This window comes from Microtus oregoni, unplaced genomic scaffold (assembly GCF_018167655.1).
Source record: "Microtus oregoni isolate MIOR12 unplaced genomic scaffold, Mior012 000082F_ref0000272, whole genome shotgun sequence".
NCBI classification, from domain to species: Eukaryota; Metazoa; Chordata; class Mammalia; order Rodentia; family Cricetidae; genus Microtus; species Microtus oregoni.
In genome coordinates this window covers 3,796,968-3,814,268 of record NW_024544542.1, presented here as the reverse complement: position 1 = coordinate 3,814,268, position 17,301 = coordinate 3,796,968, and the positions used below count along the sequence as shown (strand labels likewise).

The window sequence follows — 17,301 nt, the reverse complement described above, 5'->3', positions numbered from 1 at the left end:
ACAAAGAGCTGAAGGATTGATGTCTACCCCACTGGGTTTCAGTCTTGCCTTGGTACAAACTGTCCTTGCTATACCCTCATTCCTCCCTTTAGAAATGGGAGTATTTGTGTCATCCTAGATTGAAGTATGTTATCTGGTTGCTGTTTTTGTAATTTATTTTATAGGGGCTCACTGTGAAGACAACACCAGAGTGATCATCAGAAGAAATTTGCACTTAACTTCAGAATAGTATTGTACTGTTAAAAACTATAAGGACTTTTGAATTTAGACTGAAATTTGCATTTTACATCATGAAGTATTTTTACATGCCTACAGTGACAAAGGATAGATTATGGCTTAAAAGTGGCATATGGGGGGGGTGGTGCTGGAGAAATGGCTCAATGGTTAAGAGCATTAACTGTTCTTCTAGATAACCTGAGTTCGATTGCCAGTATCTATGTAGAGACCCACAACCATTTGTAACTTCAGTCCCACATGATCAGACAGCCTCTTCTGACCTCTGAGGATACTGTATGTACCTATGTGTGCATAGACACACTTAAAGGCCAGCAGTCATAAACATAAGATAAAGATTAAAATGCTTAAAGTGATATTTTTGAGTATCAAGTTGAAAAGGGAAAGATGTGTGGTGGTCAATATTGATAGTCAATTTGACAGGATCCAGAATCATCTAGGAGACAAACATCTGGGCCTGACTATGAGGGAGTTTACAGATTGGATTAACTAAGGAGGAAAACCCACTCTGAATATGGACCATGGACTAGGGCCCCAGAAATGAATGAAAAAAGGAAGGGAGCTGAGCTCCTAACATGTACGTCTGCTTTCTCAGCACAGATGTAGTATGAGCAGCTCAGTGTACTCCTACATCCTAAAGTCAGAATGCCCTAGCTGTTTGTGTCAGGTATTTTGTCACAATAACAGGAAAGTAATGAAAACATTGCTAGGATGAAATACTTCAGGTTGGGGTACAGGTCACTCATAAAGATTCTGGCCCCTAAATATCAAAAGAAGAAAAAGGAAAGCTTACAAGCAAAAGAAATTTGATTTTAAAAATATAATGGTTCTAACAACAAAGGAAAATGTAGTGGTGCACACCTATAATTCCACTTGGGAAGTGGAGGCAAGAGGATCAGAAGTTCAAAGCCAGCCAGACCTAAACAGACCACATCTAGAAAGAAGCAGGGAGGTGAAGAGGAAGAAGAGGAAAAGAAAAAGATGGGAAATGGAAAGAAAACTAAAAATTAGAGAAGCTACCTTTCAAAGACATTTCCTAAACTGATCTGCCAAACTTTCCTAGTCCAAGCAGAAAACTACTCAAGGTTTATAGAAGAATTACATTCTACTATTTTTAATCACTTAAATTTAACTCACTTCAACACACTAGTACACATACTTCCAGAATTGTAATTTATAGATTAGTGTGAAATTTTCTTAAAACACGTCTAAAATGATACACTGAATTACTTAGAATTATAAGAGAACTACCATTAAACAAACAGTAAGGCATGACTAACGGTTAATACAAATCTCCGAAAAATATTAAGGGACTGAGGATATTGCTCAGCAGTACAAAAATTCTGTGTTTTTCTTTTATGGTGGTGAAGACAAACATGGGGCTTTATGCATACTAGATAAACCCTCTGTAACTGAACCACATCCCTAGCCCTCTTGTTTTGTTTTGTTTTGTTTGCTTTATACCTTTTTTTTTTTTGCATTGAAAATACATTTTTTTCCGGCATGTGATGATGGCACACGCCTTTAACCCCAGTACTCAAGAAACAGAGGCTGCAGATCTCTGTGAGTTCAAGGCCAGCCTGGTCTACAAAGTGAGTTCCAGGATGGGCTCCAAAGCTAAAGAGAAATCCTGCCTTGAAAAAAACCAACACCTTGTCACCCCCAAAAAAGAAAACACATTTTTCATATAGTATATTTTGATTATAGTTTCCCCTCCCCATATTCCTCCCAGTTCCTCTCCACTTCCTTTCCAATCCAGATCTATACCCTTTCTGTCTCTACTTAGAAAACAAATAGGCAGCTAAGGAATATTAAAATACAAAAAGAAATAAAAATAAACAAATCTGAAAATGACAAGACAACCAAACAAGCAAAAGAGCCAAAGAAGAAGCATAAAAATGTATATAGACACAGATATACACATTCTCATATACAGGAATCCCATTTTTTAAAAAACAAAAAAAAAACAAAAACTGAAAGCCATTATACACACACACACACACAGGACTTCTAAGGGTTAAAAGATTAAAAAACAAAAAAACCCTAACATCAGCATAAGACACAGAACCTCCAAAGATGCTGTTGAGTTTGTTTAGCTGACAGCTAACTACAGTATTCTTTACAAGTGTCATAAGGTCCCAGCTTAATCTCCAGCACCACAGAAAAAAAGTACTAGGATCACAAACCGTGTGAATGGTGAATACAAGTTAAGTCTGGAGTACAAATCTCTTGGGGAATATTATTTTAAGGTGTGGTATTTTTGTTTATGCTACACATGTTTAACTCTTGAAGCTGTGATTCTTTGCCTGTCTAAAACACCTGATGGTCCTAATAAAGAGCTAAATGGCCAATAGCAAGTCAGGAGAGAGCTAACAGGCAGGGAGTATAAATAGAAGGAGAACTGAGGAAAAGGAGGACTTCAGGGGCCAGCCACCCAGCCAACCAAGGAGTAAGAGTGAAAGTAAGATATACAGAAGAAGAGGAAAAAAAGCAAGCCTAGAGTTAAAGGGTAGTCAAGATAATTTAAATTAAGAAAAGCTGGCAAGAAACAAGTCAATCAAACTAAGGCCGGGCGATTATAAGAATTAGTCTCTGATTTATGTGGGAGCTGGGTGGCCAGGTCCCCCAAAAGAACAAAAGATAATCAACAACAAACATCAAGAATATACACAACTGTACAATAAAAGAACTTCTAGAGGCATCACAATCCCTGACTTCAAACTCTACTACAGAGCTACAGTACTGAAAACAGCCTGGTATTGGCATAAGCAGGAGGACCAATGGAACCGAATAGAAGACCCAGATATCAATCCACAAATCTTTGAACACCTGATCTTTGACAAAGAAGCAAAATTTTTCAAATGGAAAAAAGAAAGCATATTTAACAAGTGGTGCTGGCATAACTGGATATCAACATGTAGAAGAATGAAAATAGACCCATATCTATCACCGTGCACAAAACTCAAGTCCAAATGGATCAAAGACCTCAACATAAAGCCAGTCACGCTGAACCTTATACAAGAGAAAGTGGGAAGTACACTTGAACTCATTGGCACAGGGAACCACTTCCTAAACAGAACCCCAGCAGCACAGACACTAAGAGAAACAATTAATAAATGGAACCTTCTGAAACTGAAAAGCTTCTGTAAAGCAAAGGACACGGTCAACAAGACAAAATGACAGCCTACAGAATGGGAAAAGATCTTCATTAACCCCACATCAGACAGAGGTCTGATCTCCAAAATATACAAAGAACTCAAGAAATTGGACACCAATAGATCACATAATCCAATTAAAAAAAAATGGAGTACAGACCTGCCGCACACCGTGGCCCCGGTCTGCGCTCTATACGCTAGACCCCAGTTCGCAAGCTTCGGGAAAGGAGCTGGAGGTTGAGAATACAGACGCAGAGACAGACTGACACACGCAGACCTTCAATCACTGGTATCAAAAAGCCCCTCTTTATTAACACCATGTAGACTTAAACACACTGCAGTCAATGGTCAACAGGTGATATAATCCTATCCTCTGATCCTCTAACTAGGCACAGCTTCTGGTAACTTATATTAGAAGGTTCTAGGAGGGAAAAACAGCTGAAGGCCAGGACTCATTAATCCCAACACAGACCTAAACAGAGAACTCTCAACAGAGGAATCTAAAATGGCTGAAAGACACTTGAAATGTTCAACATCCTTAGTCATTGGAGAAATGCAAATCAAAACAACTCTGAGATTCCATCTTACACCTGTAAGAATGGCCAAGATCAAAAACGCTAATGACAACTTATGCTGGAGAGGTTGTGGGGAAAAGGGAACAGTTCTGCATTGCTGGTGGGAATGCAAGCTGGTACAACCCCTTTGGACGTCAATATGGCAATTTCTCAGAAAATTAGGAAACAACCTTCCTCAAGACCCAGTAATACCACTTTTGGGTATATATCCAAAGGATGCTCAATCGTGCCACAGGACATGTGCTCAACTATGTTCATAGCAGCTTTGTTTGTCATAGCCAGAACCTGGAAACAACCTAAATGCCCCTCGACTAAAGAATGGCTAAGGAAGACGTTCCTCATCCCCCCCTCCACTTCCTGTTCATCCTGCAGGGGCTATACTGCCCGGTACATCCTCTATCTTCCTATCCCACCCAGCTTACATCCAGAACCCCCTACCCCCTGTCTATCTCCCTCACTCCCTCCCTCCCCTCTTTGGCGGCATAGCACCTCCCAGCTCAGCCTGCTAGGGCACTGGGACCGAACCCGAATCGGGAGGGCAAAAAAGGAAGGGCAGTAGTTCCTTTGTCTCCATAGCCTGCCTGCAGCAAGCAGGGTGGGCCCTTTGTGTGCGAGCTACCCAAGCAGCACGGAGTTTCGATCTGGGCACCGGGAGAGACATCATTGCGGTGAGTGAGTGTGGCTGCAGCGGGGATCAGGGAACTCAGACGTTCCTCATCCCCCCTCCACTTCCTGTTCATCCTGCAGGGGCTATATTGCCCCATACCTCCTCTCTCTTCCTATCCCACCCAGCTTACATCCAGAACCCATACCCCCTGTCTTTCTCCCTCACTCCCTGCCTCCCCTCTTTGGCGGCATAGCACCTACCAGCTCAGCCTGCTAGGGCACTGGGACCGAATGCGAACCGGGAGGGCAAAAGGGAGGGCGGTAGTTCCTTTGTCTCCATAGCCAGCCTGCAGCAAGCAGGGTGGGCCCTTTGTTTGCGAGCTAACCAACCAGCACGGAGATCCGATCTGGATACCAGGAGAACCATCACTGGGGAGTGACATCACTGGGAAGGTACATCAGTGTGCAAGAAGACCTGATCCGGTAAAAGAAGATCGATAGGGGAGTATTGGGAGGAAGAGATGGGCAGACGCCAATGCAAGAATTCACCCAACAGGGGGCTGGAGAGATGGCTCAGAGGTTAAGAGCATTCCCTGCTCTTCCAAAGGTCCTGAGTTCAATTCCCAGCAACCACATGGTGGCTCACAACCATCTGTAATGAGGTCTGGTGCCCTCTTCTGGCCTTCAGGCATTCATACAGATAGACTATTGTATACATAATAAATAAATACATAAAAAAAGAAAAAAAAAGAATTCACCCAACAATCTGAAAAACAACATGAAACCACCAGAAGCCAGCAACCTCACAACAGGAGGACATGAACACCTTAATCAAGAAGAAGTAGAAAAAATTAACTTCATGAAAGTGATTGACACCCTAAAACAGCATGTAAAAAATGCCCTTATAGAAATGGATGAGAAGTATAACCGAAAGTTCGAGGAATTGAGTAAATCAGTGAATGATACCCTAGGAAACCAAGGAAAAACAGTCAAGCAGATAATGGAAACAGTTCAAGACTTGAAAACTGAAATGGAGGCAAAGAAGAAAACACAAACAGAGGGCCGGCTGGACATGGAAAATTTAGGTAAACGAATAGAGACTACAGAAACAAGCATAACCAGCAGAATACAAGAGATAGAAGAAAGAATCTCAGATTCTGAAGATAACATAGAGAAAATAAACACACTGATAAAAGAAAACAGCAAGTCCAACAAACTCTCATCACAAAACATTCAGGAAATATGGGACACAATAAAAAGACCAAACCTAAGAATAATTGGAGTAGAAGAAAGAGAAGAAGTGCAGCTCAACGGGTCCAGAAAATATACTTAATAAAATTATAGAAGAAAACTTTCCCAACCTGAAGAAAGATGTACCTATGAAGGTTCAAGAAGCTTACAGAACACCGAATAGGCTGGATAAAAAAAAAAACATCCCCTCGCCATATAATAATCAAAACACAAAGCATACAGAATAAGGAAATAATATTAAGAGCTGCAAAGGAAAAAGGCCAAGTTACTTTTAAAGGTAAACCTATCAGACTTACACCTGACTTCTCCATGGAAACCATGAAAGCCAGAAGGTCCTGGATAGATGTACTGCAAAAACTAAGAGACCATGGATGCAAGCCCAGACTACTATACCCAGCCAAGCTTTCGTTCACTATAAATGGAGAAAACAAAATTTTCCAGGATAAAAACAAATTTAAACAATATGTAGCCACAAATCCAGCCTTACAGAAAATAATAGAAGGAAAATCACTAACCAAGGAGTCCAACAATGACCACAGTAACTCAGACATCTAGAGACCCTTCACCAGCGCAACTCAAAGAAGGGAAACACACAAACCCTACCACTAAAAAAGTGACTGGAGTTAACAACCACTGGTCATTAATATTACTTAATATTAATGGGCTCAATTCACCTATAAAAAGGCACAGGCTAAGAGATTGGATACGAAAACAGGATCCAACGTTCTGCTGTTTACAAGAAACACACCTCAACCACAAAGACAGGCACCTACTCAGAGTAAAGGGCTGGGAAAAGGCTTATCAAGCAAATGGACCTAAGAAACAAGCAGGTGTGGCCATACTAATTTCTAACAAAGTTGACTTCAAACTTAAATCGATCAGAAGAGACTGATAGGGACATTTTATACTCATAACAGGAACAATTCATCAGGATGAAGTCTCAATCCTGAATATCTATGCCCCTAATATAAAAGCACCCATGTACGTAAAAGAAACATTACTAAAACTCAAGGCAGCCATCAAACCGCACACACTAATAGTAGGAGACTTCAACACTCCTCTCTCACCAATGGACAGGTCAATCAGACAGAAACCTAACAGAGAAATTAGAGAATTAATGGAGGTAATGAAGCAAATGGACTTAACAGACATCTATAGATTATTCCACCCAAAGAGGAAAGAATATACCTTCTTCTCTGCAGCTCATGGAACCTTCTCGAAAATTGACCACATACTCGGTAACAAAGCTAACTTACACAGTTACAAAAAAATATTAGTAACCACCTGTGTCTTACGGGATCACCATGGATTAAAGTTAGAATTCAACAACAATGCTACCCCCAGAAAGCCTACAAACTCATGGAAACTGAACAGTCAACTACTGAACCATACCTGGATTAAGGAAGAAATAAAGAAAGAAATTAAAGTCTTCCTTGAATTCAATGAAAATAAAGAAACAACATACTCGAACTTATGGGACACTATGAAAGCAGTCCTAAGAGGAAAGTTCATAGCACTAAGTGCCCACTTAAAGAAAACAGAGAAAGCACACATTGGAGACTTAACAGCCCACCTGAAAGCTCTAGGAAAAAAAGAAGCAGACTCACCTAGGAGGAGTAGAAGACTGGAAATAATCAAACTGAGGGCTGAAATCAACAAAATAGAAACACAGAAAACAATCCAAAGAATCAATGAAACAAAAAGCTGGTTCCTGGAAAAAAAAATCAACAAGATTGATAAACCCCTATCAAAACTAATCAAACGGCAAAGAGAGAATACGCAAATTAATAAGATCAGAAATGAAAAGGGGGACATAACCACAGACAAAGAGGAAATTCAGAGAATTATTAGATCTTACTACAAAAGCCTGTATGCCACAAAACTGGAAAATGTAAAAGATATGGACACTTTTTTAGATAAATACCATTTACCAAAATTAAACCAGGACCAGGTGAACAATCTAAACAGACCTGTTAGTCGCGAAGAATTAGAAGCTGTTATCAAAAACCTCCCTACCAAAAAAAGCCCAGGACCAGATGGTTTCAATGCGGAATTCTACCAGAACTTCCAAGAAGACCTAATACCTATACTCCTTAATGTATTCCACAATATAGAAACAGAAGGGTCATTACCAAATTCCTTTTATGAAGCTACAGTTACTCTGATACCAAAACCACACAAAGACTCAACCAGGAAAGAGAATTACAGGCCAATCTCACTCATGAACATCGACGCAAAAATCCTCAACAAAATACTGGCAAACCGAATCCAAGAACACATCCGAAAAATTATCCATTATAATCAAGCAGGCTTCATCCCAGAGATGCAGGGCTGGTTCAACATACGTAAATCTATCAATGTAATCCATCATATAAATAAACTGAAAGAAAAAAACCATATGATCATTTCATTAGATGCTGAAAAAGCATTTGACAAAATTCAACATCCCTTTATGATAAAAGTATTGGAGCGATTAGGGATACAAGGGTCATACCTAAATATAATAAAAGCTATATACAGCAAGCCGACAGCTAACATCAAATTAAATGGAGAGAAACTCAAAGCCATCCCGCTAAACTCAGGAACACGACAAGGCTGTCCACTCTCGCCATACCTCTTCAATATAGTGCTTGAAGTTCTAGCAATAAGACAACATAATGGGATCAAGGGTATTCGAATTGGAAAGGAAGAAGTTAAACTTTCGTTATTTGCAGATGATATGATAGTGTACATAAGCGACCCCCAAAACTCCACCAAAGAACTTTTACAGCTGATAAACACCTTTAGTAATGTGGCAGGATACAAGATCAACTCCAAAAAATCAGTCGCCCTCTTATACACAAAGGATATGGAAGCAGAGAGGGAAATCAGAGAAGTTTCACCTTTCACGATAGCCACAAACAGCATAAAATATCTTGGGGTAAATCTAACCAAGGAAGTGAAAGATCTATTTGACAAGAACTATAAGGCATTGAAGAAAGAAATTGAAGAGGATACCAGAAAATGGATGGACCTCCCGTGCCCTTGGATTGGGAGGATCAACATAGTAAAAATGGCAATTCTACCAAAGTCAGTTTATAGATTCAATGCAATCCCCATCAAGATCCCATCAAAATTCTTCACAGATCTTGAGAGGACAATAATCAACTTTATAAGGAAAAATAAAAAAACCCAGGATAGCCAAAACAATCCTATACAATAAAGGATCTTCTGGAGGCATTACCATCCCTGACTTCAAACTCTATTACAGAGCTACAGTAATGAAAACAGTGTGGTACTGGCATAAAAACAGAGAAGTCGACCGACGGAATCGTATAGAAGACCCGGATTTTAACCCACAAACCTATGAACACCTCATTTTCGATAAAGGAGCTAAAAGTATACAATGGAAGAAAGAAAGCATCTTCAACAAATGGTGCTGGCACAACTGGATGTCAACCTGTAGAAGAATGAAAATAGACCCATATCTATCACCATGCACAAAACTCAAGTCCAAATGGATTAAAGACCTCAATATCAGCCCGAACACACTGAACCTGATAGAAGAGAAAGTGGGAAGTACCCTACAACATATGGGCACAGGCAATCGCTTCCTAGGTATAACCCCAGCAGCATAGACATTAAGGGCAACATTGAATAAATGGGACCTACTAAAACTGAGAAGCTTCTGTAAAGCAAAGGACACTGTCACTAAGACAAAAAGGCAACCTACTGACAGGGAGAAGATCTTCACCAACCCCGCAACAGACAAAGGTCTGATCTCCAAAATATATAGAGAACTCAAGAAACTAGACTTTAAAATGCTAATTACCCCAATTAAAAAATGGGGCACTGAACTGAACAGAGAATTCTCAGCAGAAGAAGTTCAAATGGCCTAAAGACACTTAAGGTCATGCTCAACCTCCTTAGCAATCAGGGAAATGCAAATCAAAACAACTTTGAGATATCATCTTACACCTGTCAGAATGGCTAAAGTCAAAAACACCAATGATAGCCTTTGCTGGAAAGGCTGTGGAGGAAGGGGTACCCTCATCCATTGCTGGTGGGAATGCAATCTTGTGCAACCACTGTGGAAATCAGTGTTTCGGTTTCTCAGAAAATTCGGGATCTACCTACCCCTGGACCCAGCAATACCACTCTTGGGAATATACCCAAGAGATGCCCGATCATATGACAAAAGCATTTGTTCATCTGTGTTCATAGCAGTATTATTTGTAATAGCCAGAACCTGGAAACAACCTAGATGCCCTTCAATGGAAGAATGGATGAACTAAGTATGGAATATATACACATTAGAGTACTACGCTGCGGTAAAAAACAATGACTTCTCGAATTTTGCATGCAAATGGATGGAAATAGAAAACACTATCCTGAGTGAGGTATCCCAGACCCAAAAAGATGAACATGGGATGTACTCACTCATAATTGGTTTCTAGCCATAAATAAGGGTAACAGAGACTACAATTGGTGAACCTAAAGAAGCTAAATAAGAAGGTGAACCCAAGGTAAAACATATAGTTATCCTCTTGGCTATGGGAAGTAGACAAAATAGCCGGGGAAAAAATTGGGATCTTGGGGGTGGGGTGGGATGAGGGTAAGGGGAGATGGGGAGAGAGAAGTGAGAAGGGAAGGAGGGGGGGAACTTGGGGAAACAGGAGGATTGGGATAAAGGAAGGTTGGACAGGGGAGCACGGAAACACAATTCTTAGTTAAGGGATCCACCTTAGGGTTGGCAAGAGACTTGACCATAAAGTGGCTCCCAGGAGCCCAGGGTGATGTCCCCAGATAGTCCCTTGGGCAGCTGAGGATAGGGAACCTGAAATGACCCTATCCTATAGCAATACTTATGAATATCTTGCATATCACCATAGAACCTTCATCTGGTGATGGATGGAGATAGAGACAGAGACCCACACTGGAGCACTGGACTGAGCTTCCAAGGTCCCAATGAGGAGCAGAAGGAGGGAGAAGATGAGCAAGGAAGTCAGGACCACGAGGGGTGCACCCACCCACTGAGACAATGGGGCTGATCTAATGGGAGCTCACCAAGGCCAGCTGGACTGTGACTGAAAAAGCATGGGATAAAACCGGACTCTCTGAACATGGCGAACAATGAGGACTGATGAGAAGCCAGGGACAATGGCACGGGGTTTTGATCCTACTTCATGTACTGGCTTTGTGGGAGCCTAGCCAGTTTGGATGTTCACCTTCCTAGACATGGACGGAGGGGGGCGGACCTAGGACTTTCCACAGGCAGGGAACCCTGACTGCTCTTTGGACTGGAGAGGGAGGGGGAGAGGAGTTTGGGGGGAGAGGGAGAAGGGTGGGAGGAGGGGGAGGGAAATGGGAGGTTGGGAGGAGGCGGATACTTTTTTTTTTCCTTTTCTCAATAAAAAAAATTAATAAAAAAAGATTAAAAAAATGGCTAAGGAAAATGTGGTATATTTACACAATGGAGTATTACACAGCAGAAAAAATAATGACATCTTGAATTTTGCAGGAAAATGGATGTAGCTAGAAAACATTATTTTGAGTGAGGCAACCCAGACACAGAAAGACAATTATCACATGTACTCACTCATAGGTGGTTTTTAAACATAAAGCAAAGAAAACCAGCCTACAAACCACAATCCCAGAGAACTTAGACAACAATGAGGACACTAAGAGAGACTTACATAGATCTAATCTACATGGGAAGTAGAAAGTAGAAAAAGACAAGATCTCCTGAGTAAATTGGGAGCATGGGGACCTTGGGGGAGGATTGAAGGGGAGAGGGGAGAGGCAGGGAAGGGAGCAGAAAAAAAATGTAGAGCTCAATAAATATCAATTAAAAAAAAAGAATATACACAAAGCCTTTCAACTGTGCTTAATTGGCACAGGCATTGCATTTAATTCTTAAAACATGGTGAGGAACCCTAAATGGCTCTCTATCATCTAACTTATATGTACATGAGGCCTAATAGCTACTTTTAAGGTCCTTCACAAAAAGAGTACTCAAAATTTCTTCTAGCAACCATTTTTTCAGTGTATCTTTAAACTATGTGTTTTTCTACTGAAACTTAAAGATAAGTCTCCTGAAAATACTTGACTATTCTAAGCCAAGGTTGATCTCAGAAGTCAGGGCAAATTTTTGAATATTCTATTTTCCATTAACTCTTTGAGAATTTCATGCATGTATATATTTTTATGAATATATTTTATTCACACCCTCCACCTCTCCATAACCCCTCCCATATGTACCGCCAGTCCCCTCCCAATTTGATGTTCTACCAATTTTTTATGCCGCCACTACAGTCTGTATTTTAATCATCTTTGAACTTTTTCTTCTTTTCTGAGTGTTTCCTTATGTAATTGAAGCTGACACCAAGCAAGCAATTCTCCTACCTCAGCCTCCAAAGCACTAGGATTATAGACAAGTACCATGCCAACTTAAACTTTTTAAAAATTCATACCAACTCATAGACTTATAGACTACAAACTCAATGATCTGTCAAATAGGCCTAGCTCAAGAACTCAATACTGCCTCATAAGTACCACAAGAAATGAAATCTAGAGGTCCCTTCCTAAAACTCCAGCTTCTCCTCCATCTCCTCCGCATTTTGTATCCCAGAAGACAGCTTTCCCACAACTCTTCCCTAACCACTGACTACAATTTATACCTTCTGACCTAATCATTTGATGGTAGTCTTTTTTTTTTTTTGGTTTTTCGAGACAGGGTTTCTCTGTGGCTTTGGAGCCTGTCCTGGAACTAGCTCTGTAGACCAGGCTGGTCTCGAACTGACAGAGATCCGCCTGCCTCTGCCTCCCGAGTGCTGGGATTAAAGGCGTGCGCCACCATCGCCCGGCTTGATGGTAGTCTTAACTGCAAACCTGATAGGCTCTACAATCACTTGGAAGACTGGGCATGCCACTGGAGGGTTATCCATCTTGACTGTAGAGGAAACTATCTCCTTAAAAGGGATCCTGGACTGTATAAAATGGGAACCGAGAGCTAGCTCTAGTCTGCAATCACTCCTGGCTCCTGACTGCGGATGCAGTGTGACCAGATGCTTCAGGCTCCTGCTTTCTTCAATTCTCTGCCATGATGGACAGTATCTTCAGCTGAGAGACAAAGTAAACCCTTCCCTCTTTACAGGTGCTCCTGTCAGAGTATTTTATCACAGGAACAAGAGGAACTAAGATACCATTCTACCTCATTCCTTCCCCAACTCCAGACTAAGCAGTGATTGCTTTTGTCTTTCTACCACCTCTCTATCAACCGCCTCACTGCACACGCAGCAAGAGAACAGAACACAAGAGGATAGAAGTTCACCTCTATCACTGCACTGTCCAATGAAGGCAACGCCATCATAGAAGGCCTACGGAATCCTGAAAAATGCACCTACTCACAAAAGTGGATGTTTTCACATAAAGAACACAGAATTTAAAAAACTGCAACAAAAAAAGAATGCAAAACCTCCCATTTACATCTTTTATATTGGATACTTATTGAAATAAATCTGCCAAAACTTTGGAAATACATGGGTCAATTAAGTTATACTACTAGAACTAATTCCACCAAGGCTGGGAATATACCTATGTGGGAGAGAAAAAAGGTTAGTGCAAGAGGTACAAACAAGTTCAATCTTCAGCACCAAAAGAAAACATCATTTGCTACATTTTTCTTTATGTATTTTAGCATGTTTACCATCAAGTCTCCTAAAGACTGCCTGAGGCATGTAGATACACTAACCAACAGTATAGCACTATTTTTTTTTTTTTGGATAAACATCGTAACTAAATAACATCAGTTATTTGATAAACAAAAATTTATAAGTGATCCCTTCATGGTAAACAACTGTTAAATTTCCAAGGAACTGTACCTGCTTTTTTGCTATGTTCTGTTTGAAAGATCGGTTAAGCCAGGTGGTGGTGACATACACCTTTAATTCCAGTACTCAAAAGACAGAGGCAGGCGGATTTCTGTGAATTTGAGGCCAGCCTGATTTACAGAGAAAGTTCCAGGACAGTGAGGGCTACACAGAGAAACCCTGTCTCAGAAAAAAAATACATATATATATATATATATATATATATATATATATATATATATATATCGGTTAAACTACACTTGGGGGTATACTTAAAAAATATTTAACTTTTAAAAGAATCAAGCTCTCTCTTTCTCTCTCTCTCTCTCTCTCTCTCTCTCTGTGTGTGTGTGTGTGTGTGTGTGTGTGTGTGTGTGTGTGTGTGTGTGTTGGATTCCCCCACAGAGCTAGAGATACAGGAAGTTCTGAACCACCACTGGGAATCAAACTTTGGTCCTCTGTGAGAGCTATATGTGCTCTTAACCACTAAGCCATCTCTCTAGGCCCTTTGAGTAAAATTCTAAGTATGAGCTTTAATCATTAATTAAAAAAAGCAAAAGCTAGAGAAAGAGCCATTTATGGTGGCTAAAGCCCGTAATCTTAACACTCAAGAGGTTGAGATGGGTGACTGCCTGGAGTTTGAGACCTACAAATTACATACATAGAGTGAGTTCCAGACCAACTTGGCTTAGAGTAAAACCCATTTTAAAAATTAACCAAAATGAAAAACAATGATGGAGAAAGAAAAGTATTATTAAATATGAATGTATTTTTCATGATTAACCATCAATATGAAAAGGACAAAAATGCGTGAACTGTTCTAACCCCATAAATTTAGATAACTTGAAACATCTACATTGTTACTACAATTTATCCTTTGTCTTTTTTAAAACTTTTTTATTTTTACTTTTTTTCTCTTTAGGTATCCCTGCTGGCCTCAAACACGCTGCACAGCCCAGGAAAGACTTAGACTTCTCTTCCTGCCTCTGCCTTCGAGTGCTGATCCCAGGAGAGCGCCAGCTAGGTGGTACCGAGGACCCAGGTGACAGAGCTTCCCACCGGCATGCTAGGCCGGCACTCTGCCCACCGCAGCCCCATCCTTTATTACTCATGCCATACTTTGTGCTTGCTCTCCTGACACTGGGCAAACTGCTATATAGCTAAGAACGTGTTGGAATGGTGGAAAAGGGAAAAATAAACAGTCAAACTGAAGTTCCGCCAGGATGAACTCCAAGGCTAGACCAATGTCATGAACAAGAGAACTTTAACACTCGACGAGGGGACGTGACAGATCTTCACTCTTAAAAACTCCGTTCTGGAGGTTGCATCTTGCTATCTTAACTGTCCAGTAGGTTCCAAATCCTGTAGGGTGACTGCTAACAACAGTCTCGACTCCCTTGTGTCGGGCTCAAGTTTATCTCTACGACTTAAAGACCTGGCTCGTCCCGAGGAAAAAAGCGTCCGTAGCCGGGCGGCCGCGAGCGCGCGGTCTTGACAGCCGCTCTCCGCCCCTCGCCAGCCGCAGCCCCGGGCGGCCGCCCCTCCGTCCTGCACTTGCTCCCCACTTCCTTCTCTCGGCCACGGCCCGGCTTCAGCCCAATGGACGAGGAAGAACAGCACGTACCTTCGGAAGTGAGGCGAGAGAAGGGCTTGAGCAGCTCGGCGAAACTGAGGTGGTTGAGGCGGGTGAGCCGCTCGGCTTCGTCGCTGCACAGCGCGGCGACACAGGGAACGAAGGAGTCGGGGATGAGCTCCTGCACCGACTGCACGCACTGGGCCATGGCCACAGCCGGGCGCCCGGCCTCCGCCCCGCCTCGGAGCCGAGCGTGCCGCAGCTGCCTGCCCGGCCGGGTGCGGCCCCACTCCGAAGCCTGCAGCCGACTGCGCGGAGCCGCCGCTGCTCCGGCTTTTGGGGCCCGGGCTCGTCGCTGCCTCCTCTCAGCGCTCCCCGGAGCTTTGCATCCCACCCAGCAGGTGGGGACGCCGACCACCGCCGCTCGGTCCTCCCGACGGCAAAGCCTTGGTCACTGTCCGATAGGAACCGCCATGTTGGGCCGAACCCTGACCCGCCGGCAGCACCACTCCCGGCAAGCCCCGCGCGCGCGTCCCTCACGTGACGGTGTCAAAGACGCGGTAGGGGCGGGGCCGGGGCGGAGGACTGGCAAACGGGAGCTACGGAAGCCGGTTGGAAGATTGGAACCGGAAATACTGTGACGAGTGGGTTTCCCTACCGGCCAGGGGCGGGGTTGTGAGGCGGGTGGGCGTGGCCTGGCGAGCGGCTTTTGGCCAGTTCTCCGGCAGGTGCCTGACACGTCTGTCAAGGTGATGGCTGATCGCGTAGGCCTGGCCTTCTTGGTGTCCCCAAAGATCTCATCTGGCTGCAGTAAGCTACTGATGTGATAACTTCGCGCTACTTTCTGACTGGTCGCCCCGCCTTCCCCGAGGTGGGCGGCGACCGCTTGCCCGAGAAGGGCCTAGGGCAGGTGCCTAGGGGTTCACGCTGCGGCGCCTGGGACGACTGTGTATCCTCGGAGCAGCGCCACGCTTTTAGAAGCGGACTGCCACAGACGCGCTCAATCACCGAGCAGAAAAATGTGCTGTTGAGGGCGCTTTAGTTAGCATGGAATGTAAGGGGAACGTTTTACTGGATCTCTGGGGAGGGATGCCTTTAAATATCGTCAGTCTTTTTTTTTTTTCTTTCTTTTTTTTAAGACGCAGGCTAGGGTGCCTTGCACTTGTTTCTCATACATCGCTTTCCGGCTGTTTGGATGTCTTGGAACTCCTGCTTCAGTCTCCGTAGTACTGGGGTTACCGGCTTTCACGACTACGTCCGGCTCCGCCTCTCCTTTTCCTTTTTAGAGTATTTACTTTATGGCAGTGGAGAAACCAGTACTTATATACTGTGTGGCTGGCCATCCTTGCATACTTCAGACTTGTCAGCCCCCATAATTATATGACCCAAGCCTAAAAGAAAATAGCTAAAAGGTAATTACCAGAAGCTTGTCACAAGACAGAGGGAAAACAAGACAGAGTTTACCAGACCAGAGACTGGGCCTAGCGGTGGCTATTAGCAGAGGCATGTAGATCTCTTTGAATATAAAATCACCCTGGTCTATGTAACAAGTTACAAGCTAGTCAAGGCTGTGTGCAATAAGACCCTGTCTCAAGGGAAGTGGGGGTATTTCCTTCCTACCCTGGTCATCTCTTGGCAAAGTATTATTTGAACTGTAGAAATCCTTAAAAGAGATGAATTACACTGGGCACCTTAACACATTGGGGGGGGTGCTTTTGTTTGTTTGTTTGTTTTTTCGAGACAGGGTTTTTCTGTGTTACCACTCTGGCTGTCCTGGAACTCACAGAGATCAGCCTGCCTCTGCCTCCCAAGTACTGGTATTAAAGGTGTGCGCCTCCACCACCCAGCTTTACCAGATTTTTTTAAGTACAGAGTTTCACTCACTATGTATCCTCACCTGGCTTGGAACTTGCTATGTAGACCCAGCTGCCCTTATACTCAGAGATCTGCCTGCCTCCTCAGTGCTGGGATTAAATATATGTGCTACCATGCCCAGTGGCATCAGACTTTTTAATCAAGACTTTTGCAACATCAAAACAGAAGTTAGTGGGGACAGA

At 42.7% G+C, this 17,301-nt stretch overlaps 1 protein-coding gene across 4 annotated transcripts in view; it reads right to left on the bottom strand.

Moving 5' to 3' along the window:
- Positions 1-15,741, bottom strand: part of LOC121441873 (trafficking protein particle complex subunit 8) — an 88,611-nt gene extending 72,870 nt beyond the window's left edge. For all 4 annotated transcript variants that reach the window (XM_041643205.1, XM_041643207.1, XM_041643208.1 and 1 more), the window contains exon 1: positions 15,296-15,741. In XM_041643205.1, coding sequence (XP_041499139.1) covers positions 15,296-15,452 — 157 coding nt within the window. In that variant the 5' untranslated portion in view covers positions 15,453-15,741. The remainder of the gene's footprint in view (positions 1-15,295) is intronic.
- Between the last annotated feature and the right edge of the window lie 1,560 nt (positions 15,742-17,301).